Source organism: Psilocybe cubensis, chromosome 3, assembly GCF_017499595.1.
Source record: "Psilocybe cubensis strain MGC-MH-2018 chromosome 3, whole genome shotgun sequence".
NCBI lineage: Eukaryota > Fungi > Basidiomycota > Agaricomycetes > Agaricales > Agrocybaceae > Psilocybe > Psilocybe cubensis.
The window spans coordinates 175,618-199,553 of record NC_063001.1 but is presented as its reverse complement, the minus strand read 5'-3'; the positions used below and the strand labels follow the sequence as shown (position 1 = coordinate 199,553).

The window sequence follows — 23,936 nt, the reverse complement described above, 5'->3', positions numbered from 1 at the left end:
CACACCCCAAGAAAAACAATCTTAAAACTTCTTTCATACACGCCTATAGAGTACATAAACATATCAAATGACAAATGATAATCTTTTGTAGACTGAAAATAGTTTCTGACAGATTCAATAATTAGCACTAACCATGACCACATATGCACAGTGTACATTATGATTACAAGGTCTGTGACGATTTGTTTCATGACATTGACACAACGTTGCGACGATTACCTTGCAGTACCTCCAGTACCCAAACACGAAATGTTGGCGATGTAAAAAGAAAACGTCTTTAAGATAGTCCCTTACTTGGTGAGAGTTCCGAAATTGGTGGAATTGGAACACATGTTGCGCACTGGAAAAGATATAAAACTCTCTATCGATTATTTTTGAGCACGGGACTCGGATTCAGCCGCAATAACTTACCTGGTGTCAATTTTGGCACCTTCTAGATCTTGGACAATTTCAATTACACCAGGCCCTCCGGAGCGACAGATTTTATTGTTATACTCAGGTGCATTCGAATGTGCAGCCAACATAGACTAAAATATTAGTAAAAGAAGTTTTCAAGTACGTCGACCAATTAATTAGTCAAGTGCGGAAGCAATGAGATTCGGCGTCTGACATGAGTTATGAACGAAACAATGACATTAGTATAATGATATTATAAAAGTGTAATGCCGGTCTACGCGTGAATGGCATCTTGACGAGTTGACGGAGCAATAACTCGTCCGATGTGAGGTTATTCGGATGAAATTTGTGTTCGAGGGATACTCGCTCACTGAACGCTTGGCGAACATTCTTCTCTGTGAGCCGTTCCGACGAGAGAACTTGTTAACGTACTCGCTAATTCAATTCTGTCGAGTATTTCGACTAGATTGGTATATTACGTCTTGCGATATAACAGTAGTGAAGAAACTTCTGTATTAAAAGGTTCTCAGGTTCCAGCTAAGACGTACAAGTCACTCGCCTAGACAAAATAAATACGAATAAATCCCACGCTTTGGTTATAAATTGCCTCATTTCTGATCAGACCAGGCTTGAAACGGTTCTTCTTCCTTCCTTTACATCTCATGTTACTCTCACTAGCTACCAGACCACTTCTAAGTGTTGCCATATATCTCTCAAAAATCGCATTGTCTCTTGAACTTATTCGCGTCAGCACCTAGATGGCTAGATGCAATCCAAAAGACACGATACCCTGTTGAGCGGTAAGGCATCAGGGTCTCACACGTGGCTGTGGTAGTTACGACGGGGCGAGTACTGTGGATTCGAGGTCAAAAGAATGAGAGGAATGGTTCGTCTCCCTTACTTATCTCTTCCGTGACTTGCATATCCTTCGTCCTCCAATCTTATTCCCTGACTCAAGCCTGGTATGCATCCAAACACCACCTAGATCCAACACTGCACCTTGAATCATATCAAACCATACTCGTACTTTCCACACACTCGTCACCCATTCTTCACATATCACCAACAAAAGCTGCATCTACAATATGCTCCATATCGAACTTTCCTGTGACCGTACTTCAACAATGGAATGCGGTGACCTAAGTGCATTGTGCACTTGAGATGCCCCGCTTTCGATTTGTGCGTTGGGACGCGTTACTGGGAAGTTCATATTGGCCATGAGCAGATGTCATGTTTTTTGTGTGTCGTGTTATAACCTCGAGAGGTGAGACTCTCCCGCGGCCTATTGCTACCGAAGCACCCACACGCCCCTGGGCCTGCGGTATATTGACCTACATCAATCCGTCCTTGCACCCGGATTTGAACAGGCTCTTTCGTCTCTCCCATATTTCTTCTGATATGTTTCGTGGTTTATTGCAGTTCTGAACAATCAAAAACACTAAATAAAAGACCGACAAAACTGAACACTAGTACGGTAGTATGTACTACGATCCCGCAGCAAGATTCACATTTTCACAAACATACTTAGATTCAATAACCCAGTATCCCAATAAATAACCCAATCTTCCAAAAACCTTCAAACCTCAAACCCTAAAAAACAAACACAAAAAAATAAAATTGAAAAAGTACACATAATTTAAAAACAAGAGAGGCGCAAAAAAGATCAAAAATAACACACTGCGTATATATCATATATCACAAGAAGCAATATCTCACGACAACGACGAAAGAAAAGAGGTAGGTGGCAAGTCGGTGGGAATGTGGAACGTGTAATGTGGAATGTGGGGGACAGACGCAAAGTGAGCACGTTCCACCACTCCCACCCAACATACCGTTTAAGCGTTTCGAGCGGACTACAAGTACGTCCCCCCCAGCACATTCGCGTGCGTACCATGTAGAGCGCAAGTTTAGGAGATAAACGGTACGCTGCGGCGGTGAAACCCTGATCCCTGTCTGTCCTTTAGAGTGTTGAGCCATCCTTCCTGTCGGAGTCACTGTCAGTGTCGGTGACGGTCGTTGAAGTAGTCGGTGGGATAAAACGGGGAAGTGAGAAGGGAGAAGGGATGGCGGGAATAAAGAAATAGGAGGACAGAGGGATCAAGCTTCAAGATGTATAGAATAAACAGGAAGAGATAAGAGGTATACGGCTAACAAAAAAACAAACAGGGTATACACACACGCGCAAGGACACCAGCGGCAGCGGGGGGTGACGGTGAAGCCTGGAGTTTGACAGAAAACAAAAGATGAGTGGGTATGTTGAGCATAAGTATAATTTTCAAAAAAGAAAATGTTAACATCAAGAATAAAAAAAAAATCAAACGTCAACGTTAAAAAAGTCAAGAATCGAGAATCAAGAAATAAAAAAAAAAGTATGAAAAAAAGTATGAACTAAAAAAAGTCAATAGATATAATAGGACAATTACTCCTGGGGGTTACGAACGAGCGTGGGAGGTTACACAAATCCTTGCATAGGAATGTAGGAATCGAGAACCGGTGTGCAATAGATATCGATATCGGACAGAGCAGAGCAGGCAGGGAAGCGAGCAAGGCGGATGGGTAAACAGGCGATAGGTGGCGCAGGGGAGAACGGGGTGAGGCGAAACCATGTCTGGGAAAGTATGAGAGGGAAAGGAGGAGGTTGGAGGTTGGAGGATCGGGGGACAGTGAGGGAGGATAGCGCCGTTAACATTTTTTGAGGTGGGTGGTTGATAAGGGGAAAGGAAAAAAGAGGAAGAATAAATTTAAACGAATAAGAAAAGAAACAGATAAAAAGAAAAAAAAAGACGACAAGAGGAAAATATTTGACATGGGAATCAAGTCAGTTCAAACCATAGTTTTCTTTTTATTTGTTCAAGCGAGTGGCGAGTCGATAATGTCGATGGCGAACATGGGGAAAGGATGGTCGAATATCGTCGTCGACGTCCACATCCGTCATATTCGCGTTACACATGCACAGACCCCGCGTTGGCCTGCAGAGGAACTGAACTGGTGGGGGGAGCTAAAAAAAGAGGACTCGAGAAACCCCCGCCGAACTGCTGACGCATAGCCAATGCATCTCGACTCCCCGACTTTCCCAACTTCACTCCTTTACTGATTCGCAACCTTCAAAACCCTAGGTTTCTCCTCTTCTTCCTCCTCACCATCAAGATCATCAACCTCATCGCTATACCTGCTCCTACTCTCCCTCTCTGTGCCCGTACCTGTACTATGACCATGGCTTTGCCCACTTCCACTCCCACTTCCACCGCTATGAACCGTACCCTTCGCAGCGGCTGCTCCTAGCGCACCTGCACCCGCCGCGGATCCACTGGCGGCAGCAGCGGCATCAAACGGATTCGGCAGACGCTCCCCAGGACTTGCATCATCACCATCATCGACATACCCGCCATACGCATCCTCCATATCATCACCCGCTGTACCAGTCGACATCCCTCGTTGGTGCTGCTGGGTGAATGACTGGGAGTGCGATTGGGATTGCTGCGTGGTGGAATACGAAGATTGTTGAGTGTACGAATGCGATTGTTGCGTGTACGATTGGGATTGGGATTGCTGGGCGTACGACTGGGATTGGGATTGGGACTGGCCTTGCTGTCCATAAGCGCCCGCGGCCACCTGTGACCACTGCGGTGGCGGGCTATACTGCTGTGGCGGATACTGTGTCGCCGAGCTCGCACCCATACTCCTACTCCTTTCCAAATCCCTAAACTCCTGCGATGGCGACGTCCTATGATGCAGTCCTTGGCCTTGTGCCTGAGAGACAGACATACCCCGTGCAAGCATACCGGCACCAGCCAGATGCGCGCCCATACCCGCAGCCTCCAAGATCTCCGCGTTGCGTTGCGCTAAGGCGTTCGCAGTTCCGCTGCCCCCTCCACTTACCACACCGTATCCACCACTACCAACGCCACCGCCAGACGATGTTTGTGAGTTCGTTCCGATGCCCGCAAACGGCCCGCCAGCACCCGCATACGGATCGTATCCAGCAGCCGGTGCACTTGCGAAAGCAGCATACGGTTGGGGCTGGTGCGGGTGCCCGTCGTCGGGGGTACCGCCAGTATTATTGTAAGTTTGTTGACCCTGCTCAGCGGCGTGTCGCATGCTACGCGCCCTGACGGCGCCAATACCTGCAACACCACCTGCAGCGGCACCAGCGACGCCTGCGGCGTAGGGATCGAATATTTCGCCTGGTGCCACTCCACCTCCACCACCTCCCATTCCTCCGCCACCACCCGCACCATACCCACCGCCATATCCAGGTCCTGGACCCGACCCAGATCCCGTTCCACCAGGTCCTGCATATGAATGCATCTCCCTCATCCCATATGCCTCACCACCCCCACCTCCACCATGCGAATACGAATGACTCCCAACGCTCATCGCAGGTTGCCCATACGTCCCATGGCTCGACACATCCGAGTACCCTCCTCCTCCACCAGGCGCGTATCCCTCTGGGTCATACACTCCTGCTCCACCTCTCACCGGTGCATCATCCTCATCATCCAAGAACACTGGCTTAGGGGCAGACGCTGCTTCCAAAGTCGCAGCCTGCAGCTCCCGGTCGAATTTGCGTGCGCGGCGGCGGCGAACAGCGGACGTGATACAAGCGATGAGCAATGCGAGAACGACAAGGCCGACGACGCTGAATGTGCCTGCAACAGCCCCTGTGTTGTCGAAGAATCTGTTGTTGGTGATGGATGTTGTTGTGTGTTTGTGCGATCGGGTCATTTACGTGTTTTGGGGAGAAGTGTGGGAAGTGGGAAGGGCGAAGGGTGGAAATAGGATGTGTGAGAGAAAATGATGCAGGGAAAACAACGTCAGTTACATCGTGAAGATCATCATACAACGGACAGAACAGAAAAGAAGAGTAGACAACCCAATACAAGTAAAATGGAAAATGAAAAAAAGAAGCGAAAGCTCAATGCGCCCGCGTTAAGGGTGGAATTTTGACACATGAGTCAACAGCACCGACGCTCAAGCCAGAGATTCCTTTCCGAATGGAAAATCGAAACCGCCCACCCAACCGACACCGAGAAACACCTGCATCCCATAGACGTGGACAACTAGCTACGTCTAACCGAATGTATCATTGTGAGCGGAACAATTCAGAGTCACTCCACTGCACACCCGGTCCTCGCCAAATCCAACACCAGGGCCCATAGGAAAACCCCGCACCAAAACTACAGCAGGTGTGACGTAGCACAGCACAGGTGTAGTTGTGGGGTTGCGTATGCGCATATATGCAAGTGTAATGGCAAGAGGAAAAGGAGGGAGGAAGGGGGAAAGGATCAATCCGCCCAACGCACTCAGCGTAGAGCAGGGAATTGAACACTCCCAGCTGAACCGATATACCCAGCACCAACATCAAATTAATTTATGCATGGTTGCGTTGAACATCACGATGACCCATTGTCCACAACGACAATGTCAAAGGCATTAAACAAAAAAGAAAGCAAGGAACATAAAAAATATAGCAAATACCCAACGAGAAATAGAAAGGGTAAAAAAACATAAAAAGGGGCAAAAAAACAAGGATCGTGAACAAAACATAATACCAGGAAACCATACCCCTCGCATAAAAGTTGACCCACTGGTCAGCGCAGAGTGGCGAATTTATAACCCATACTACCCAACACTGAAAGCACATCAGATGTCTGCACTGCACTGCAAACGATAGGTGTGGCTAGTTGTACGTATATGCGCATATATGCGGGTGTATTGGCAAGAAGAAAAGAAGGGTAAAAACAGAAACGATCGCCACTGCCTACCCCACACAATGCAAAGCGGGGGGTTCAAAACGCCGTATATGCATATACGCGCGCATATATGCGCATATTCCCGGCAGTTTGAGGCAACCACAGCGGATGTCTGCATTGCGTTCCATTGCAAAGTCGCGGCTAGCTGTGCGCATATGTGCATCTATGCGGGTGTATTGACAGGAAGAAGAATGGGCCATAAGGAACAATCAACGCAGTCCTCCCCACCCAACGTAGAACGGGAGATTCAACACCCCCAGCCTGTTTGAAGTACGTATATGCGCATATATGAGTGCATTTCCGGTGGTTTCGGGAGACACGACGTGTAACGTGCCTGCGCGAAACGGTTAAAGTGGGTGGGAAGTAGGCACCAGGATGTCGTGCGCGACAGCAAAAATGTAAACTGTAAACCGCAAAGGGGTGCACCGGACATCACAATAGCCCGAGATGCGCAACACAACAGGGAGAAGCAAACGAAAGGGAGAAAAATAGGGGGCGAAGACAAGAAACGAAAGGGAAAACAAGAACGTACGATTTATTGCCTGACGGCTCTGCGGTGCGAGTCGGCCCCAGACTGGTCGTACCCGTCGCAATCGTCGTCGACGTGCGCGTCACCACTCCACCTCCCGTAGGCCCAGTAATGCTCTCCGTCGTCCGTGTAGTGCTGCTCGTCGAGCTAGTAGTACTCGAGGTGGTGCTCGTGCTCGTGCTTGATGTGCTTGATTCCGATGTGCTAGACGAGGACGATGAAGAGGAAGATGATTCAGAGGTACTGGACGATGTTGATGAGATTGAGGTGCTGGATGTGGAAGAAGTGGTGGATGTGGTGGTGGAGGATGTAGAGGATATGCTGGAGCTAGTTGTGCTGGACACCGTCGTGCTGCACTGTGTAAGTCAATGTATGTGCGGGGAGATTCGGGGACGTACGAAGTTGGAGAACCTGGGGCGGTGTAAGAGAGGTCAGCGAAGGCGCATATACGAACAGCGAGCGTACGCACTCATGATGCGACTATCAGACTATAGAGAAAAGAGAAAGTAGTTTAAATGAGAAAAGAGAGCGTGTGTATTCGCAGTGCTCCGGGCTTGTCCGCCGCAAATCCGTCACTGTGTGTGCGTAGGTGGAGGGAAAAGGCAAGGAGAAAACAGCGAAAAGGTCAGGAAAGGATGGTTGGTTGGTTGCTGCTGATTCTGATTCTGGGTCCGGTTCTGTGATTCTTGATGGGAACGAGTACAACGAAGACCCCTTTCAATTTCCCTCAATCAATCCAACGCTGTCGACGTTCCGTCGTTGCAACAAAGTGAGAAAACAAGAGAGCGGCAGATGGATGGACCAGCAGAACAGAGCAGAGCAACGCCGCCGCGCTGTCTCTTCAGTTCAAACGCGGGCAACCGTGTGAGTTGCGGAAAATCGAACAAAAAAAAGGCCCGAGTTGGCGATGATCGATTATGTAATCAATCATGTGGCTGGGACGGGTCCAGTGCGGGGCGGAGCGGAGCTGCGCCGAGGATTATTCTTGTCCCTCTTCGTTGGCATACACGCAGCGAAAGGTTATTAGAGTACAGTGCATTGAGTCAACGAGTCTGATGACTCTCGATGGTCACGTATTCGAGTTTCACAATGTGCACTGCACCATTTATAAGTCTATATGCCAGCTCAACTTGCAGAGGACCCGGGAAGCTCCCCTAGAGGTCTGTCCGCTTTTTTGCCCGATTTTGGCCCTCAAATCCGCAAAAGCGGACAATGATATTTAGAGTTTCCTAATTGGGAAATTTTTTCTCCCTGCGGGGCATGAAAATTGATTGCGGCCTCGGATAATGCCGGAGTCACGCTTTCAAATGTTTTACTGGCAAAATGCCATTGTTGGTGCCTAATTGGACCCAAAAAAGCTCTTTTAGGGCACGGTTTCCCATGGACGACGTGATGGAAATTTTTTCAAAAAAGTTTGTCTAATTGGCCCTAAAATCCGCAAAAAGCGGACAATGCTTGGGTCAAAATGCCCTCGAATCCGCCAAAAGTAGGACAATCATTTGGCCAAATTTTGGCCCTCAAATCCGCAAAATGCGGACAGACCTCTAGGGGAGCTTCCCGGGTCCTACTTGCAGGTCACTGCAGTCTAATTATTTTTCTGTATGATTTACCGGGTATTCTTGTTCACGTTCATGAATTATGATCTCCATGCAAGCAATTACTTCAGGTATCCACGATAGTCAGTGAATACGTAAACGCAAATTAGCCCCAACAATGACTGTTCAAGATTATCAAAGGACATACAGATCTTACAGTGTAGGGTATGCGAGGGAAGTGACACTGCGGGCGCCGACCGCTGTAAGTTAAATATACAGCAGTAAACTTACATGTCTTATGTAAGTTTAGGTGTATGTTCAACTTACAGCATATGTGTCGGGAAAACAAAAATTTAACAAAGACATACTGTGTTTGGTGGCTGTATGCCGACCAAACACAATTACTGTAAGTAGCCTGTAAATGGAATAAACACCTAAATTACACAAATTGTGTTTGTCCGGTGTTAGTAAAACATACACATTTTCTGTAAGTAATACAAACAGCACAAAATTCATTAAATGCGCCAAAATAGTAGGACTTTTTACAATAATTTTGTCGGTGTTGACTGATTGACGGCCCGCAGGGGGAGAAAAATTACCATATTTGCAACTTGGAAGTATTCCTGACATGGTTTCGCGCATTTGAGACCCAAAATCTCGCAGATTTGAGGGCCAAAATCAGTAAATTTCCGGATAAGCACTTAGGGAAGCTTCCCGCGGCCTAGTTCTGCCCCTGCATTTACTTATTACTGCAGTCTACAGTCTAATTACTTTTCTGTATTGTTTACCCCGCATTCGCATTCGTGCTCATATATTATTATGGTCTCCATGCAAGTAATCACTCCAAATAGATCTCAGTTCTAGGCTGTGTCATAACCATGACTGCACGAACACATTCTACGGATAAGATTGAATCTTTTTCATGGGTGTTCTAATACTAATAACATGTCTTTTGTCATCACTTGAATTCCTAAATAGAAAAGACCTATCTCATCACTATGGAAAGCCGGAAGAGCGAGGTGCCCAGACACAAACCAAACATTGTCCGGCAGGTATGCCGAGTGATCGATAGGCAACACACAATCCCGCTACGCCTGAATGACTTCTGGCACCCTGCACCGAGTCCACTATACAAATAAGTATATTCCGTTACATACTTAGGTATGTTATTTTTTGCTGTCTATCATTTAGTTCTGCCCTGTAAGAAAGGCAATAAATTGAATATTGTTGCATGATTAAGATGACCGCGGTATTTGGGCCTTGGCTAGCGCATTGATGATACGAAAGGAAGTCAACTAGGACAGGTAAGCTGCTTTTAAAAAGAGCCAGTGCTTACATATACAAACCAGACTTTGGTATGCGCTCAGCGCAGCGGGCGGTTGGTCACGGGCAATGGATGTGATGGATATGAGAGAAGATAAAAAGGAGGTGGCTAGGGCAGGTGAGAGAGCACGGTGAGTGGTGTAAGCTCAACCTCGTTGAAACCTTGAGATGAGGATGAAAGCCTTGATGTGAGCGAAAACCAATGGTGGGTGTGACGATCCGGACTGTTTCCCACACCCCCAACTATCTTCCTTTTATCTTATCTATAATTTTCTTTTCTGTGGACTTCACCTTCGCTCCGTCCACCCAATACACGCAGTCCTTTAGCTCATTTTCTTTATTTTTTATTCCTATTTCTTCATTTTATTCCCCTTAAAACTGACTTGTACAGTTGTACTCCACCTTCATGTATTTCCCATTTAACCCTCTTGTATCTCTTTCTTTGTCTACTTCCTTTGAACACCTTATTTTTACAGTATAAATGCAGCTATGTAGTAGCTAGAGAACCGGTGTCGAATACAGAAATACAGAGTAATTTAATTTGTCTATTCGACCTCTAAGCTTCATTTTCGAATATTTTCCGTGTGCCGCTACGGAACCGCTGTTGCTTTTGGAGCCACATTTGTCACTAACGTCACAAACCCTTTCTTACAGGCCATAACTAAGTAATAGAGGGCAAAAAATAACTCGAAAAGTCGGCTTCGACGCAATTACCCGCCATGCCAATAACTAGTAAAATTTTGCGTCATATTGTGTACTAATGTAATAATTATGTGTGTATCCAAATTACCTACCCATGGCAGGTAATACCTAAAGTATGTGACGGAGTATACTTATTTTGAAAATGGACTCGGTGCAGGGTGTCGGAAGTCACTCAGGCATAGCGGGATTGTGTGTTGCCTATCGATCACTCGGCATACCTGCCGGACGATGTTTGGTTTATGTCTGGGCACCTCGCTCTTCCGGCTTTCCATACATCACTGCTGAAAGATGTAGCAAATATGAAATGAGGATTTACCTCTGATATAATTGGTATAGTACTGGTGTATTGAGCGATGAATAAACTCCTAGCAGACTATTAAAAATGTAGTATAGTGAACAAGGTTTCCCTGATTAACAAAGAATACCGGCGTTGGTGAGGGTGATCCTCTGGAGCAGCAAGTAAGATCTTAAGCAGACTGAATGAACCTTCGTGAGCGAGGATTTAGGTGTTCACTCTCTGATATTTGTAGGTAAAAGAAGATAGATTTCGAGACTATTTTACTCTTCCTTTTATTGTATTCTACAAAGTGCTGCGATTTTCTATATGATACTCGATCGTGCTACAAGATTCAGTGACTTCTTTTCTAACCAAGTTATTTGCCAGTGCACTAATTTAACATTCAAGGTTCCCTGCAAAACGCGAGGAAAGTCAGGTTTTTGACACCAGCTCATAAAATTTAAGACATCTTACAGCTAGTTGCAGGTGTATGCCGTTCTAAAAAAGTTGCTGTCTATGCAGTAATCCAGCGCTTCAAAGGAGTCACGGAGTGGGGCAAAAATCCTCCGGTATGACGCTAGAAATCATCTATCACTGTACTCCTAGCAAATTGTCGTAGGGCGGGATTCAGGGTTTGCAATTAGCTGTAAAACCCAATTTACTGCAATCCTGAACAAGTCGTTCGCCTTTCGCACGATCGATCGGAGATAAGACTCCGAGAGACGTGAGGAAAAGTGAATACTTGTTCTAACACCGGCGTCGTACCTCGGCCTGCAACCACCACCACCATCAGATTGTTGCGAATTCGCATAATGGCCTGTATATCCTCCCCAAGGCTAAGATCGTTTAAAGCAGGTCAGTCTTATGTGTTTCAAGTTTATCAAACACAAAATCAAAACTCACTTCTTGAATACTCCTTCCCTCGTCGTTCCAGATGATTATCCATCCGTCCACCAGCTTCTATTCTCCATTCGCCTCACTTCCACTGATATATCTCCAGTCAGCCATCGTTTATTGAAAGATAATCCACAATGTGGCGTACCTCTGCACCTCTCCAAGACGCATGCGGCACTCTCATCTGGTTCAAATTTATTTGACATTAGTTCTCTTCGATTGAGAGGCGGAACTACAACATACCCTCCATGGACAGTCTGGTCACTGCCGTATATCGCCTCGACAGGGCCCGTAAGGGACCCGGAGGCAAGGTTGCGATCCGGTTCAATGGATTTAGATTTAGTATGTATATGTTCCGCCTCTCTGTATGAGGAAAACATGTTGCACGACTGCGAGGAACCTTCGCCCATCTCGACATAGCGAGGTAAAGCCAGCGGTTGAAATGGCTCTGTAATCGAACTATGACATTGATTTCAGTTCTGCACTCCCATCTGGTTCAAACATTAGTTCTCCGCGATCGAGAGGTGGGACTATAGCATACCCTCCGTTGAAAATCTGGTCACTGCCGTATGTCGCCTCGACGGGGCTTGTAAGGGATCCGGAGGCAGGGTTGTGATTCGGTTCAATGGATCCGTTTTTATGTGTATGTTCCGCCTCTCTGTATGAGGGGAACATGTTGCGCGGCTGCGAGCTACCTTCGCCCATCTCAAAAATAGGGAGGTTTAACCAATGGTTAAAATGGCTCTGTAATGGGACTATGACGTTGATGTCATTTCTGCACTCTATCACGTCCACCACTGCAAAAATGCGTTCTACGAATAAGATAGAATACTTGTCGTAAGTGTTTTGTTGAGATTGTGTAGTAGAAAGAAACGCCTTTTCGTCACCACTTGGCATTCGGCTGATCAAAGTCGACTGCGTCGCCAGCGTGGACTGTTCCACTAAAGTCTTTCTTGTTTTTGCTGAATTTTTTACAAATACAAAATATATATTAGGTGACCTGCTCGACGGTGTTTATACCGAGTCCATTGACATTGGGATGAAGAATCTCTGGACTGAGACAAATTGCAAAGAGAAAACTAAACAAACACTCTATTGCTTTCCAATCACACACTCCTTTCAAAATCATATCTAGCAGCGTGATTGGGGTGAGCATTGACAAACAACACAGTGTATAGAACCTTTATCTTTAACAATATACCCTGGGATAGACGTGTTGGAGTCCTGCCCCACGTCTTCTTCCCATCACTTGTCCCCTCTTTTTGGTATAAACTAAATGCGGCCTCTACAGTCAGAGTCAGATTTTCATTTCCACGTCAATAGCTGGGCAAATGAATGCTTACCAATGTCTTAACTTGAAGACGCCATAGATATCTAATCGTGCTGGAGTCCTCGATGGAAACAACCGACCCAGTATAGATGGAGCATGGAAATGTGTATATGTCTTCGTTGGGGTGGATACCTTACGACGATGGGGTGGGTTTCCCGCACTCCATAAAATCTCTATTAACGATGTGGGTCAAAATTGAGCTGACATGTCGATAGTTGTAGTGCTCACTTATGTTTTGAATTGAAGGCGCTGCAAAGCACGTAGTAAACATGTGTTGGTCGATGTAAGATGGTGGTGTTGGTGTTGTTGGATTCGAAGGTGGGATGAAAGTACTGTTTTATTTTCCTCAATTTCTGAAGGTGTACTTATACATCGATATACAAATCACATCGTTGGAACACATCTCAGAGCTGTGCACAATCGCTCTTTATTGTAAAATTCTAAAAAATCATTGCTACTCCCCGAACCTTGGCATTATGAATAATGACTCCTTTTTCAGATACCCAAAGGCGCTTTGCTTCTTTGTTTTAATCGTCAACTTGGATATTCGCAGAGCAGCAATCGAGCGATTGGAAGAAGCGATATCGGGACCGCAACTCCCACGACAAACGACTGCGACATGCAAATGCGCGGCTGAAGAGGGTCCGTGCGCAAACAATGAACTGGTTGTCTGGAAGTGGCTGCTTTCGCGACCGACGTATTTAGTGTTCCGAGTTCAAACGAACTGAAACAATGGTATTATTGTCGTGAATGATGTCCCCAAAACCCTTTGATACTACGATGTCTTCACTTTTGTGAAAGAGATGATGAAAGAGCCACTGCGGGCGCCGACTGCTGTAAATTAAACATACAGCAGTAAACTTACATGTCTTATGTAAGTTTAGGTGTATGTTCAACTTACAGCATATGTGTCGGGAATACAAAAATTTAACAAAGACATATTGTGTTTGGTGGCTGTATGCCGACCAAACACAATTGCTGTAAGTAGACTGTAAATAGAATAAACACCTAAATTACACAAATTGTGTTTGTCCAGTGTTAGTAAAACATACACATTTTCTGTAAATGACACAAACAGCACTTTCTGTAAGTAAAATTTACACACAAAGAACACTATTTGTGTATGTCAGACTTACACCATTAAATGAATTGAAAAACTTGTGTAAGTATAACATACACAAATTGTTTTCTTTGTGTGTAATTTCTACTTACAGTAAGTGCTGTTTGTATTACTTACAGAAAATGTGTATGTTTTACTAACACTGGACAAACACAATTTGTGTAATTTAGGTGTTTATTCTATTTACAGTCTACTTACAGCAATTGTGTTTGGTCGGCATACAGCCACCAAACACAATATGTCTTTGTCGAGTGTTTGTTTTTCATACACGTGTGCTGTATGTCGAACTTACAGCGGTCGGCGCCCTCAGTGGAGAAAGTAAAGAGCAAGCCATAAAAAAGTTGTAAACCGTCCCAGAACGGTCTTTTAACCAGAAATCCTGGGAACAATCCAAGGCATCAAAGCTCTTGCGTCGTTCCTTGGCATCTCTGGAGCGTACACTCGCTCCGGTACTCAAACACTGCCACCCAAACCCCCATCGTATGACGACGAACCAGTACCCGACTCCGAAGACGACGAATCAGACCTCGACTTATGATCCAAACGGGAAACAACAATGTAACCCCACTAAACCTCCGATACCCTTTCATTATTTCTTTCGAAAACACTCACAAATTCATTCGTCTATCCTCTAGCGTGTACGAGAACAGCGTGTACGAGAACCGCAAGCTCTAAATTTCACATTTGCTATCTAAACTCCGGTGCGTGATCACCATCACAGACTCATACTGCCTCCGAACTATCCATTGGCGTTCGTCCATTGCCTTCTTCACCCCGTGAATTAGCAGGACATTGGCATATTTTGAGTGTTTTTCTCCTCTACAGCAGTTTTGACAGGCCAAAATAACCAAATCTACGCGTATAGGGGCCTACGTATTCTAGTTAAACCATTTTTTGACCAAATTATGTATGGCCCTTATATCATTGGAGATCTGAACATGTAGTCAAGTCGACACTTCACAAAGTGAGTGATTTCTGTGTTAAACCAACTGCCGCCTGTGTTAGAGTTAGACACTGCATTGTCTATATACTAGCTTGAATAATATACATTTTTTTGCGGTTCTCGAACACCGTAATCCTCACCTCCCCCACCTTACTTTAACTACATTCTCATTCTATTCTACTTCTTCCTATTATTTGATTATACACGATACTTAACTCCCACAACAATAGAGATGATCGCTTAGATATACAAACATCGATAACTAATATTTAGTACTGTAGTCGCGTATGGCAGATAAGATAAATCACTCACATGTGATTGATTAATTATCTCGGATCATGCACTGATCATGCTCGGACTAATCCACGCTGTCCTCGAATCCGACGCTACTGGAATACCCTCGAGATGGTGTTGATATGGAAAACTGACTTCAATCTCTACTGCCCAAGACTTGTTCTGCATTAAAATGCTCTTATTTAATTGCCAATGATGTAATTTCTGTAATTTTTGGTAGATTACTACTTTCCAACTCTTAATTCAAGTTCTTCCATAAAACTTTCTTTGCAAATATCATTATATTACTGTTGATGTCGAGCTCTAAGATACTTTATTTCTGAACAAGTCCTCACCTTTCCCACGATTGATCGGAGATAAGACTCCGAGAAAGGTTTGGAAAAAGTGAATACTTGTCCTCATCGTCGTCCCAAGCACCCTCGGCCCCCACGTCCCCTCGATCCACAGGCTATTTCTTCAGTCTGCGGACCCTACCTTTACCACATCCCTTGTGAGTATTTCGAGTTTGTTGAATGGCCTGTGTACCTGGCCCATGGCTGAGATTGTTTAAAGGTCAGTGTTATTTGTTTCTAATTTGTCAAGCATAAAATCAAATCTCACTTTTCGAATACTCGTTCCCTCGTCGTTCCGGACGACGATGCGCCGGAACTCGACGCCCTTTCTCCCCCTCCAACAATGACCGTCCACCGGCGGCCACCCTCCATTACCACAGCCTGTGGTTTGACATCCCCACTCCGCAGGCTGTTCGGCACCCTCGTCATGGAATATGCTGGATTCACAGCACTCTTATAACGTGGGTAGTCGGTTGCGCGGCTCCCCCTGCTCGTCGGTACACGCCCGCCAGCGTACTCCTGCATGGCTAGCTCTGAGGGCGTGTCCTGTCCTGCGCCCGCATCGCCTCTGGGTTCTTCGTCGGATCCACTTCTGCATTTTTTTCAGTAAATCATGGTCTAACACAAATCTTCGGAACTGCTTACCTTGAATCCGACGCTTCACTTGCCCTGATATATCTCAAGTTAGCAATCGTTTATTAAGAAATATTCCATAATGTGACATACCTCTGCACCTCTGCCGCATCTCCAAGACGCATGCGGCACTCCCATCTGGTTCAAATATTTTTGATGTTAGTTCTCTTCAATCAAGAGGCGGGACTATAACATACCCTCCATTGACAGTCTGGTCACTGCCGTATGTCGCCTCGACGGGGCCCGTAAGGGACCCGGAGGCAAGGTAGCAATCCGGTTCAATGGATCCATGATTATGTATATGTTCCGCCTCTCTGTATGAGGGGAACATGTTGCACGACTGTGAGGAACCTTCGCCCATCTCGACATAGCGAGGTACAGCCAGCGGTCGAAATGGCTCCGTAATGGAACTATGACATCAATATCAGTTTTTGTGCTGTATCATATCCATAGCCTCATGGACATATTACCTATGGCTTTGGTTTCCTGAGGAACCTTCAGTGATTAAGGCCTCCGTAGATGGGCAAAAGAGTTCTGGTGCAGGCACCATGATATTCCTGCAACGAGCGAAATAAGCATCCCGGAATAGTGTGTAAAAAATGGAAAACACGTACTTTTCGTTTACGGATGCCCGATCCGACTGGTACAGGTCTACCTGAGCGCTATCCACCGCTTGTGGTGCAGCTAGGTTGAATGGGCAGTGGTGACTACTGTACATTGGCTCAGGTAGCCTGTCCCACTCGTCAACGCTTTGTTGAAACAAGTCGCCGGCCGCATACTCATCCACTGGCGGTGCGGCGAGATCGCTGAGTGGATCGAAATACGGATTGGGGGCAGGCTCCGTTTCAAGATGGATGTTGTCTGGTGTGGTAGAATGGGGTGGATAATGAGGGATGGGTACATCCAATGTGCTCGTGGAGCCCTCCCATACCCCAGCAGACGTCCCGCAGGGCTGTTGTACGTCTCTGGACATAGCAATCAGCCATCTTGTGGTGTCCTGTATTTGCCGCGTCGACATGTATGCTGATCGCAGGGGCACCAGGAAATCAGCGTGGTTAGCCCGCGTGCGACCTATTTTTGCGTGCCACGCATAAATGCGAATCGGTAAATTTGCGTGTCTTTCACATAACCTTGCGTGCAAAATGCTATATGTTGCGTGTGTATGACATTTAAACGCGTGCAGCGCTGTTGAGGTAGCGTGCTATTTGCGTGCAACATTCTATATAAAATTCACATAAAGAGCAGTGAATCTATTTTTTGCAAGCAATGTAGTATGCTACGCATTCAGTTGTACTAAATAATTAACTGACACCTCACTGCCTTTTCTTTGGAATAGGTCCAGGTTTAGGACGAGGGCTCTGGGGTTGAGCTTCTACCTTCTTTTTGGGTTGATCGATGTACTTTGGACCCGGCCTCATACAACAATACTGACTATACTATTAAAATTGTAACACATACCAGCATCTTCTCTGCCAGGATCTGAACCATTGGATGGGGCCTGCTCTTCCACTTCTTTACCATCCAGCAAAATCGGTGGATATTCCCCTCTAGTAAGATGGTTATCTACTATAGGCGTGTCCGGTCGCTCCAGCTCTCCAGTGTTGGAGTTGGAGTCATCGATCTTCATGTAATCTTCATCGGATATACCAGCTTCCATGGTGATGTACTCGATGGCATTGTCAAGTCTTTGTGTCCATGCCTGGCGTTTGAAGCGATAAAATAACGTGAAGCCCTCATAAGGCAGTCTCGGAGAAACTTTTGGTATGTCTGAGTTTGTGGTGGGGTCAACTACCAAACCAAATCGTTGTGAAAAGGTATAACACGAATGATATGGAACCTCCTGTAGTAGTTTTGGTTTTTGCCAGCGATGTAACACACAAATTTAGCCTTTGGTTTGCTAATGGACCGTCCCCCATGTGCCATGCCGTCATATGTGTATATTTCTTTGCAATTGGGTGAATAGTAGCGCGATATCGAATGTTGGATAGAATGATTGAAAAGGACGAGGCAAAGTAAATCATACACAAATCCATCGCTCTTTCCAAGGACTTGCGTATCCGGATATAATGTAGCTGGGAAGTTCCAAGATTGAAGTTCCAAACCTTGGGAATTGGAGTCATCATCAGTTTCTATTGTATATTGACCTCGCAAAATTAATACCCTTAATATAGGTTGAATGTCTGCAACAGTATGTCATTTTATGCCCGCTTCTGGAGCCTAGAGGTAGTGAAAATTGAGGATCAATGCACATACATGCCAAGTGGGAACACAACTACATACCACAATATACTCATTTAATACATTTAACGAGTTCATTGCCGTTGAGTTTTACTTTTTAATTTATTTGAGATCTTTGAAACATTCAACATCAGTGCCTAGGTAAAAATTCAGTATATCTAATGGTACATCCAGACATATTTTGCAGTGGAATAATCCAAAACGCATTATTTCTTACTAGTGTGCAAACTTAGATTGCTTGCGGGGCCATCGCGTGCAGATAACAACTGTTTGCGTGTTGATTGCCCGCAATTAATTGGGTCGCGTGCTATCGCGTGCCATCGCGTGCCATCGCGTTAACGTGGGAAAGTGGGTCGCGTGCTGCTTGCGTGGCAAATGCGTGCGATTGAGTGCACCTAGCGTGTTGTGGTGTCACGCTGGTGGTCGTTCAACAACATAAATTGCATGTCGAAAAGACAAAATTGTCATTTTTCTTAAAGTTCACCATTGGATCGGATATTACCGATCATAAACCGTTGCCGATTTTATTGCCGACTCATGGTTGCGGAGGCGGAGATTGTGGTGACTCACATGCCGAAGGACTCGGCATACCAAACCATCCCTCGAGTTCATTGTTTGTATGGCCCCTCTAACAACAAATTATTTCACTGAAGTTCTACAGGTTCCGAGCCTCAAACACTTACACTTACCATGTATTATAGACTTTTAAAGGTATATATATTGATTAATCCAAGTACATGATAAACCGTGTAATAATCTACATCCTAACTGCTTGATACCCGTGGTGATGGCCGCACATGGAATTGGAGTACAAGGACATATTAACAATACATTATTACACACCAAGTAATGATCAATGAACGCTAATGACCACTGTTACATTACAATCCTACGTGTGACACAGCTGTGACATTGCGTGCAGAACACATCAATATGCGTGCAGAACACAGTTGTTGCGCAAAAATGCGTGTCACGCAGGCACACGCAAAAACGCACGCACGCGAGCAGCCACGCTGATTTCTGTATGCCCTGATCGCAGAGGTGGTTGATATTGGTCATACTCATAATTTGCTGTTGTATTGTAGCACTCACGAATCATATCGTGTAGACATTGTAGCATTTCCGACATTTCAAGGCCTTGGCTTGAGGGTACGGACGATTGAACATTATTGGAGTTCATGGATGCAGGACGTTAGAATGTCTAATCGATAATGGATGGGAAGAAAGGAAGGAGACGTGAGCGCACACACATAGCAAGGATTATATCCAATCAACGCTCTCACTCAAGGCTTTTGCCGTACTCGGAACGAGTGGCGCGACTGACTTGAGGTTGCTGGGTCTGTCAGAAGATGCGATTTATCAATCAAATCTCAGGCATGTTTCTCCCACAGCAGTCAGGGTGCTTCTACCTCGCGTTCTACTGCAGGCAGCTTGTGCTGCAATGCTATTGCGTATCAGAGTGTGGTACCGTATAATAGTACAGTCCGCCAGGATATGTTTTTTCAATCCGTAGAATTAGTACGGTTGGGGGAAAGAGGACCCTGTATCGTTGTCTTCGAATTTACACGCCTCAAACTGCTTCCGATTGTTCCTCCAGCCGTGTTCGAGAACACACAGACTCGGCTCTGTATTAGTTGACGTTTACATGTCTTCCGTTCCTCCAGTGTGAAGATCTAACCTGCTTTATCCACAAACTGATCCAATAGTAGAGCTTCCAGTGGCTCAAAAATCTCCATTAGGACTCCTGGCTCAACATTCCGCAAATTCTGTCCCGGTGATCCTAGATTTCCCTCGATTGTGTGTGTGTACGTCGGAGATTAAAATTATTGTGTGTATGTGTACGTCGGAGATTGAAATGATTGTGTGTATGTGTCGACCCGAGGTTCAACTTCGTGGCAAGCTCGTGGTCATAATCCAGTATGCTCCACGTGATATATAGCCTGTTGAATTTGATTGCTGTAGTATTCAAGTTTCGATTTACTATGAAGGCGTATCAACACTGTAGTAAATCGAAATCCGATTTTCGTTTGAAAAGTCACCAGCTTAGTGAAGATACATTGTTCCCACGGTCAGCATCCGAATATGATCTTCGTCGTCAATTCGTCCGTCGTACATATGAAGGTGAAGATGTTTCCTACTTTATCCAGGAAGTTATGAACTTGTATGGTTTAGTTGTCCGCGCGTTCAATTCCGAGTGATCTTTAATTTACCTTGGCGCGCTATGCAATCGTCGGGATCCGTCAGGTAATCAATGAAGTTCTCAAATCTCCCATATAAAATTTAACGACGCAGCATTTCACATATCTTAAGCCTTTGGGAAATATATATATTTGTTGAGGAGTATTACATATATATCAATCGATAGAACAAATTGTTTAAAGATCAATTTTTGATAAATGGCGCTGAGAACAGACTTGGACATACGGTTAGTCGTGTCATGATGTCATGATGTTAAATGTGGGATTCTGTGACTTTTCTCGACGTTTAATTCCGTGTAGGGGTGAATATTGGAGTTCAATAGTCCCCTGACCCGTATACCATCGCTCCCTTCCTTGCAACACTGTTATCGTTGCCTATGACGAGCGAATCAGCCTCGCGTAGGTTAAGAATAATGCGACTACACAGTGAGCATTGAATGGCAACTGAGAATCCAATGGGGGTTTCGATGAGGCCGTTCTATATACCATTGTTGATGTTGTTGCCGTTGTGAATGTTCGAGTGGTTATGTAAATTTTTCGGTGTTTTATCTGATCAGTGATATGCAGATTTAGGGACTAAGCTAATTCACTCACATGTTGCTCTATGATCCAAACCGTGAGGCAGCTAACGTAGGTGATGGCAATTCTAAGTTGTGGCAAGGGACCACAGGTAGAGTGGTGAAAAACCAAATTCAGCGGGTCAGTCAAAACATAAAATATAATCAAAACTTGTTCATATTTCAAGGCGGTGACTCACATGGCAAAATATATTGTTGAATCACGAATGAGAATGTTGTACAATCCTCTCCCGCTGTAAATGTTAAGGAGGGAACCATCCACCTTGAAAGAGTTCAAGGCAGGAATGATGGCCAGTATACATAGTAACACTTGGAATGTGATCATGGGAATCCAAAATGCATAGATATGCGGTGGGATGACGCGTAGATCACAGACGGCTCCTCCTGGTATGGGAACCACAAACGCTAACAAGTCAAGTAAAACGTTGGACATTTATTTGACTAAACGAGAGAGAGCATATGCATACCTTGCCCGTTTACTAACGCGGTCCCCACTACCCATCCTGATGCCGTTATGCAGAGGATATACGTCGTCATCATCAACGCGAGTACCCTCTTGCTCTCTGAATACAAGGCGTATATTCTCACTTGAAGAGTGACTGCAAAAGGATTGTCATGTCATATAATGGCCGATACCTAGGGAGGTATAAACTTTGACTCACGATCGGCCACTATACACCCAACTAAACCTGTAATTCCTTCCCACTGGAAGACGCGCAGACCTTGTCATCGCGAAGTCGGTGTCTGTATCAACTATATCTCACCGATGCACTTACAACTATTGCAATGATATAAGCGTCTTTCAGAGGGTCAATATTTTTAGCACATAGTTAACTTACAACTAATGAAACCTATATCAATACATCAAGTTCGGGGCCATGCAAAAACACACACACACCGTATTTGTTAGGCCAACGGGGAAGTGAGCTGTGTGGGAGGTGTATACCATGAGGATATGTCATCTGGAGACACTGCCCGATTATTTACCGTAGATGTCAAAGCTAAATGATTAGATCTTAGTCAATTAACAATCCCATCCTATTCTGAAACTCACGTAGCTGTTGCCAATACGTAATACCGATTCTACCTCCCATGTCAGGTTTGTCGTCTTGTTCCTTGAATGCATTCCACATACTCACCACAAAAAAGAGGATCTTGATCCATGACCATTTTCTTTTCTTATAGAGAACTGTAAATGATCTACAGAGAAAGAAATGGGGAAGTACTGTTGCCCGTACCCAAATGAGATTGACCTATGAAACAATACAAAATTTTCGTTACTTTGATATGAATTAAGGCTGAGCGGGAGTTGCCTACTTCTCTGTCAAATGTTATCACTAAATTGAGCGTGAGTATCGTTCATCATACGGATATCGGAGAGCAGAGACTCACTATAGTCGTACAGAACACATGTTGCAGCCGCAGCTAATGAAGAAATGAAACCCAGTCTAATGAGCTTAACAATAAAAATTATTCAATGGATGCGAACCGCGGGTGTATCGTATGAGCTGAACCTCTCGTAGGCCTTCTATCAGAGCTTGAATAAGCGGATTAAATATTGACATTGCCAAGTCCTGGTATATGGGGACAACAATGTTTTGGCCAAAACGTAGACAATTGTATGGATGAAATATGAAGGAAGAGAAGGAAGGAAGAGAAGGAAGGAAGAGAAGGAATACAGGGGGGCAGCGCTCAGAGGAGCCGCCCAACGCTCATCATATATATACTGAGTAACACTTTAGTGTGAGAGATATAAATAAACCAACCGAACAGGTGCCTGATGGTTCAACGAAGATATAACACAGGCTTGTATATGGACAGTTGATTGACTGTTGCGAGATGTCCCATAGATCCAAAAATATGTCATACAGAGTAATCTTTTTGGTACTTTTTCTCAGTAAATGCTGTACTGGGAGTCGGACAAGAGGGATACTCATTTACTAAATGACATGGGAAACACTGAAATACGACGGAAAGACTGGGCTCTCTCAACAACGGTTAGAAGGCTTGGTAGTAATAGAATGTAATCCTCATAACTTGTATTCACTGTCGGAGGTATTGCTTCTATGTCGCAAGATCAGGCCAATCTGTGATAAGTAACATCAATCAATGGAGGAAATGAAACGGGCCTTATGAACTGTTTATCGCTTGATCAACTGAGTGTTCAGGCTCAGAGTCCAGTATGCGGGGAATTACTGACCTATTGTTATCCTTCTGTCTCATTCATAGCATCAAAATTTTTACGCACTTAAAATTGCACATTACGGGGTAGCTTGGATGATGATGTCCTTTATCCCTTATATAATTAAGAGACTGGACTGGTATGACTCTACTATGAATGAGTGTTACACCCTTTATTAACACGTTGGTGAAAAATCTGGCGTGGGATCATTATATGTATCCGGAAGAACCTGGATGTTTACCTCTAAACAATATTAAATAAGGGCGAAATACCCGGAAGTGTAGGAAAAGAAGACAGAAACATTATTAATATGTTGAATGAACTTGTTCCTTTCTGAAGAGACCATTTGGACCGCCTGATGATAGAAGGAATACGTCAGGTGTTCAGTACAGCTCAACGTCCTGCATTCATCGGTATTCATTAGTAGGCTCTAGCTGGACGGTTACAAAATGTCCCATCGACTGGCCTCACGGATATCACATTCCCATATCAATCACAGGTGGCAAAGATTTTCGAAAACGAAGGCCACAAGGACACACGCTGTAGAAAAAACAATTCCGATACGGGGAATCGAACCCCGAGCTACCGCGTGAAAGGCGGTAATGTTAGCCGTTACACCATATCGGATATTCTTAACTCATATTTATGTTTTAAATAAATCCTTTTTCTATACGAGGCA

At 44.9% G+C, this 23,936-nt stretch overlaps 4 protein-coding genes and 1 non-coding gene across 5 annotated transcripts; all 5 read right to left on the bottom strand.

The window, feature by feature from the left end:
• Window positions 1-3,483: 3,483 nt before the first annotated feature.
• Window positions 3,484-5,121, bottom strand: JR316_0002891 (uncharacterized protein; the record flags this gene model as incomplete). The annotated part of the gene is made up of 1 exon (XM_047888675.1): window positions 3,484-5,121. The coding sequence occupies one exon, from the start codon at window positions 5,119-5,121 to the stop codon at window positions 3,484-3,486; it is 1,638 nt and encodes a 545-aa protein (XP_047751049.1).
• Window positions 5,122-11,453: 6,332 nt separating this feature from the next.
• Window positions 11,454-13,010, bottom strand: JR316_0002890 (uncharacterized protein; the record flags this gene model as incomplete). Its single annotated transcript, XM_047888674.1, has 6 exons — window positions 11,454-11,500; window positions 11,558-11,868; window positions 11,951-12,371; window positions 12,524-12,681; window positions 12,753-12,912; window positions 12,968-13,010. The coding sequence occupies 6 exons, from the start codon at window positions 13,008-13,010 to the stop codon at window positions 11,454-11,456; spliced, it is 1,140 nt and encodes a 379-aa protein (XP_047751048.1).
• A 2,682-nt stretch (window positions 13,011-15,692) lies between these two features.
• Window positions 15,693-17,079, bottom strand: JR316_0002889 (uncharacterized protein; the record flags this gene model as incomplete). Its single annotated transcript, XM_047888673.1, has 6 exons — window positions 15,693-16,020; window positions 16,074-16,097; window positions 16,155-16,199; window positions 16,259-16,471; window positions 16,532-16,618; window positions 16,676-17,079. The coding sequence occupies 6 exons, from the start codon at window positions 17,077-17,079 to the stop codon at window positions 15,693-15,695; spliced, it is 1,101 nt and encodes a 366-aa protein (XP_047751047.1).
• Window positions 17,080-17,475: 396 nt separating this feature from the next.
• On the bottom strand, window positions 17,476-17,718 carry JR316_0002888 (uncharacterized protein; the record flags this gene model as incomplete). Its single annotated transcript, XM_047888672.1, has 2 exons — window positions 17,476-17,492; window positions 17,520-17,718. 2 exons carry the CDS (start codon window positions 17,716-17,718, stop codon window positions 17,476-17,478), a joined length of 216 nt encoding a protein of 71 aa, XP_047751046.1.
• Window positions 17,719-23,812: 6,094 nt separating this feature from the next.
• On the bottom strand, window positions 23,813-23,884 carry JR316_0002887. Its single transcript has one exon. It is a non-coding gene; the product is annotated as a tRNA-Glu (tRNA).
• Between the last annotated feature and the right edge of the window lie 52 nt (window positions 23,885-23,936).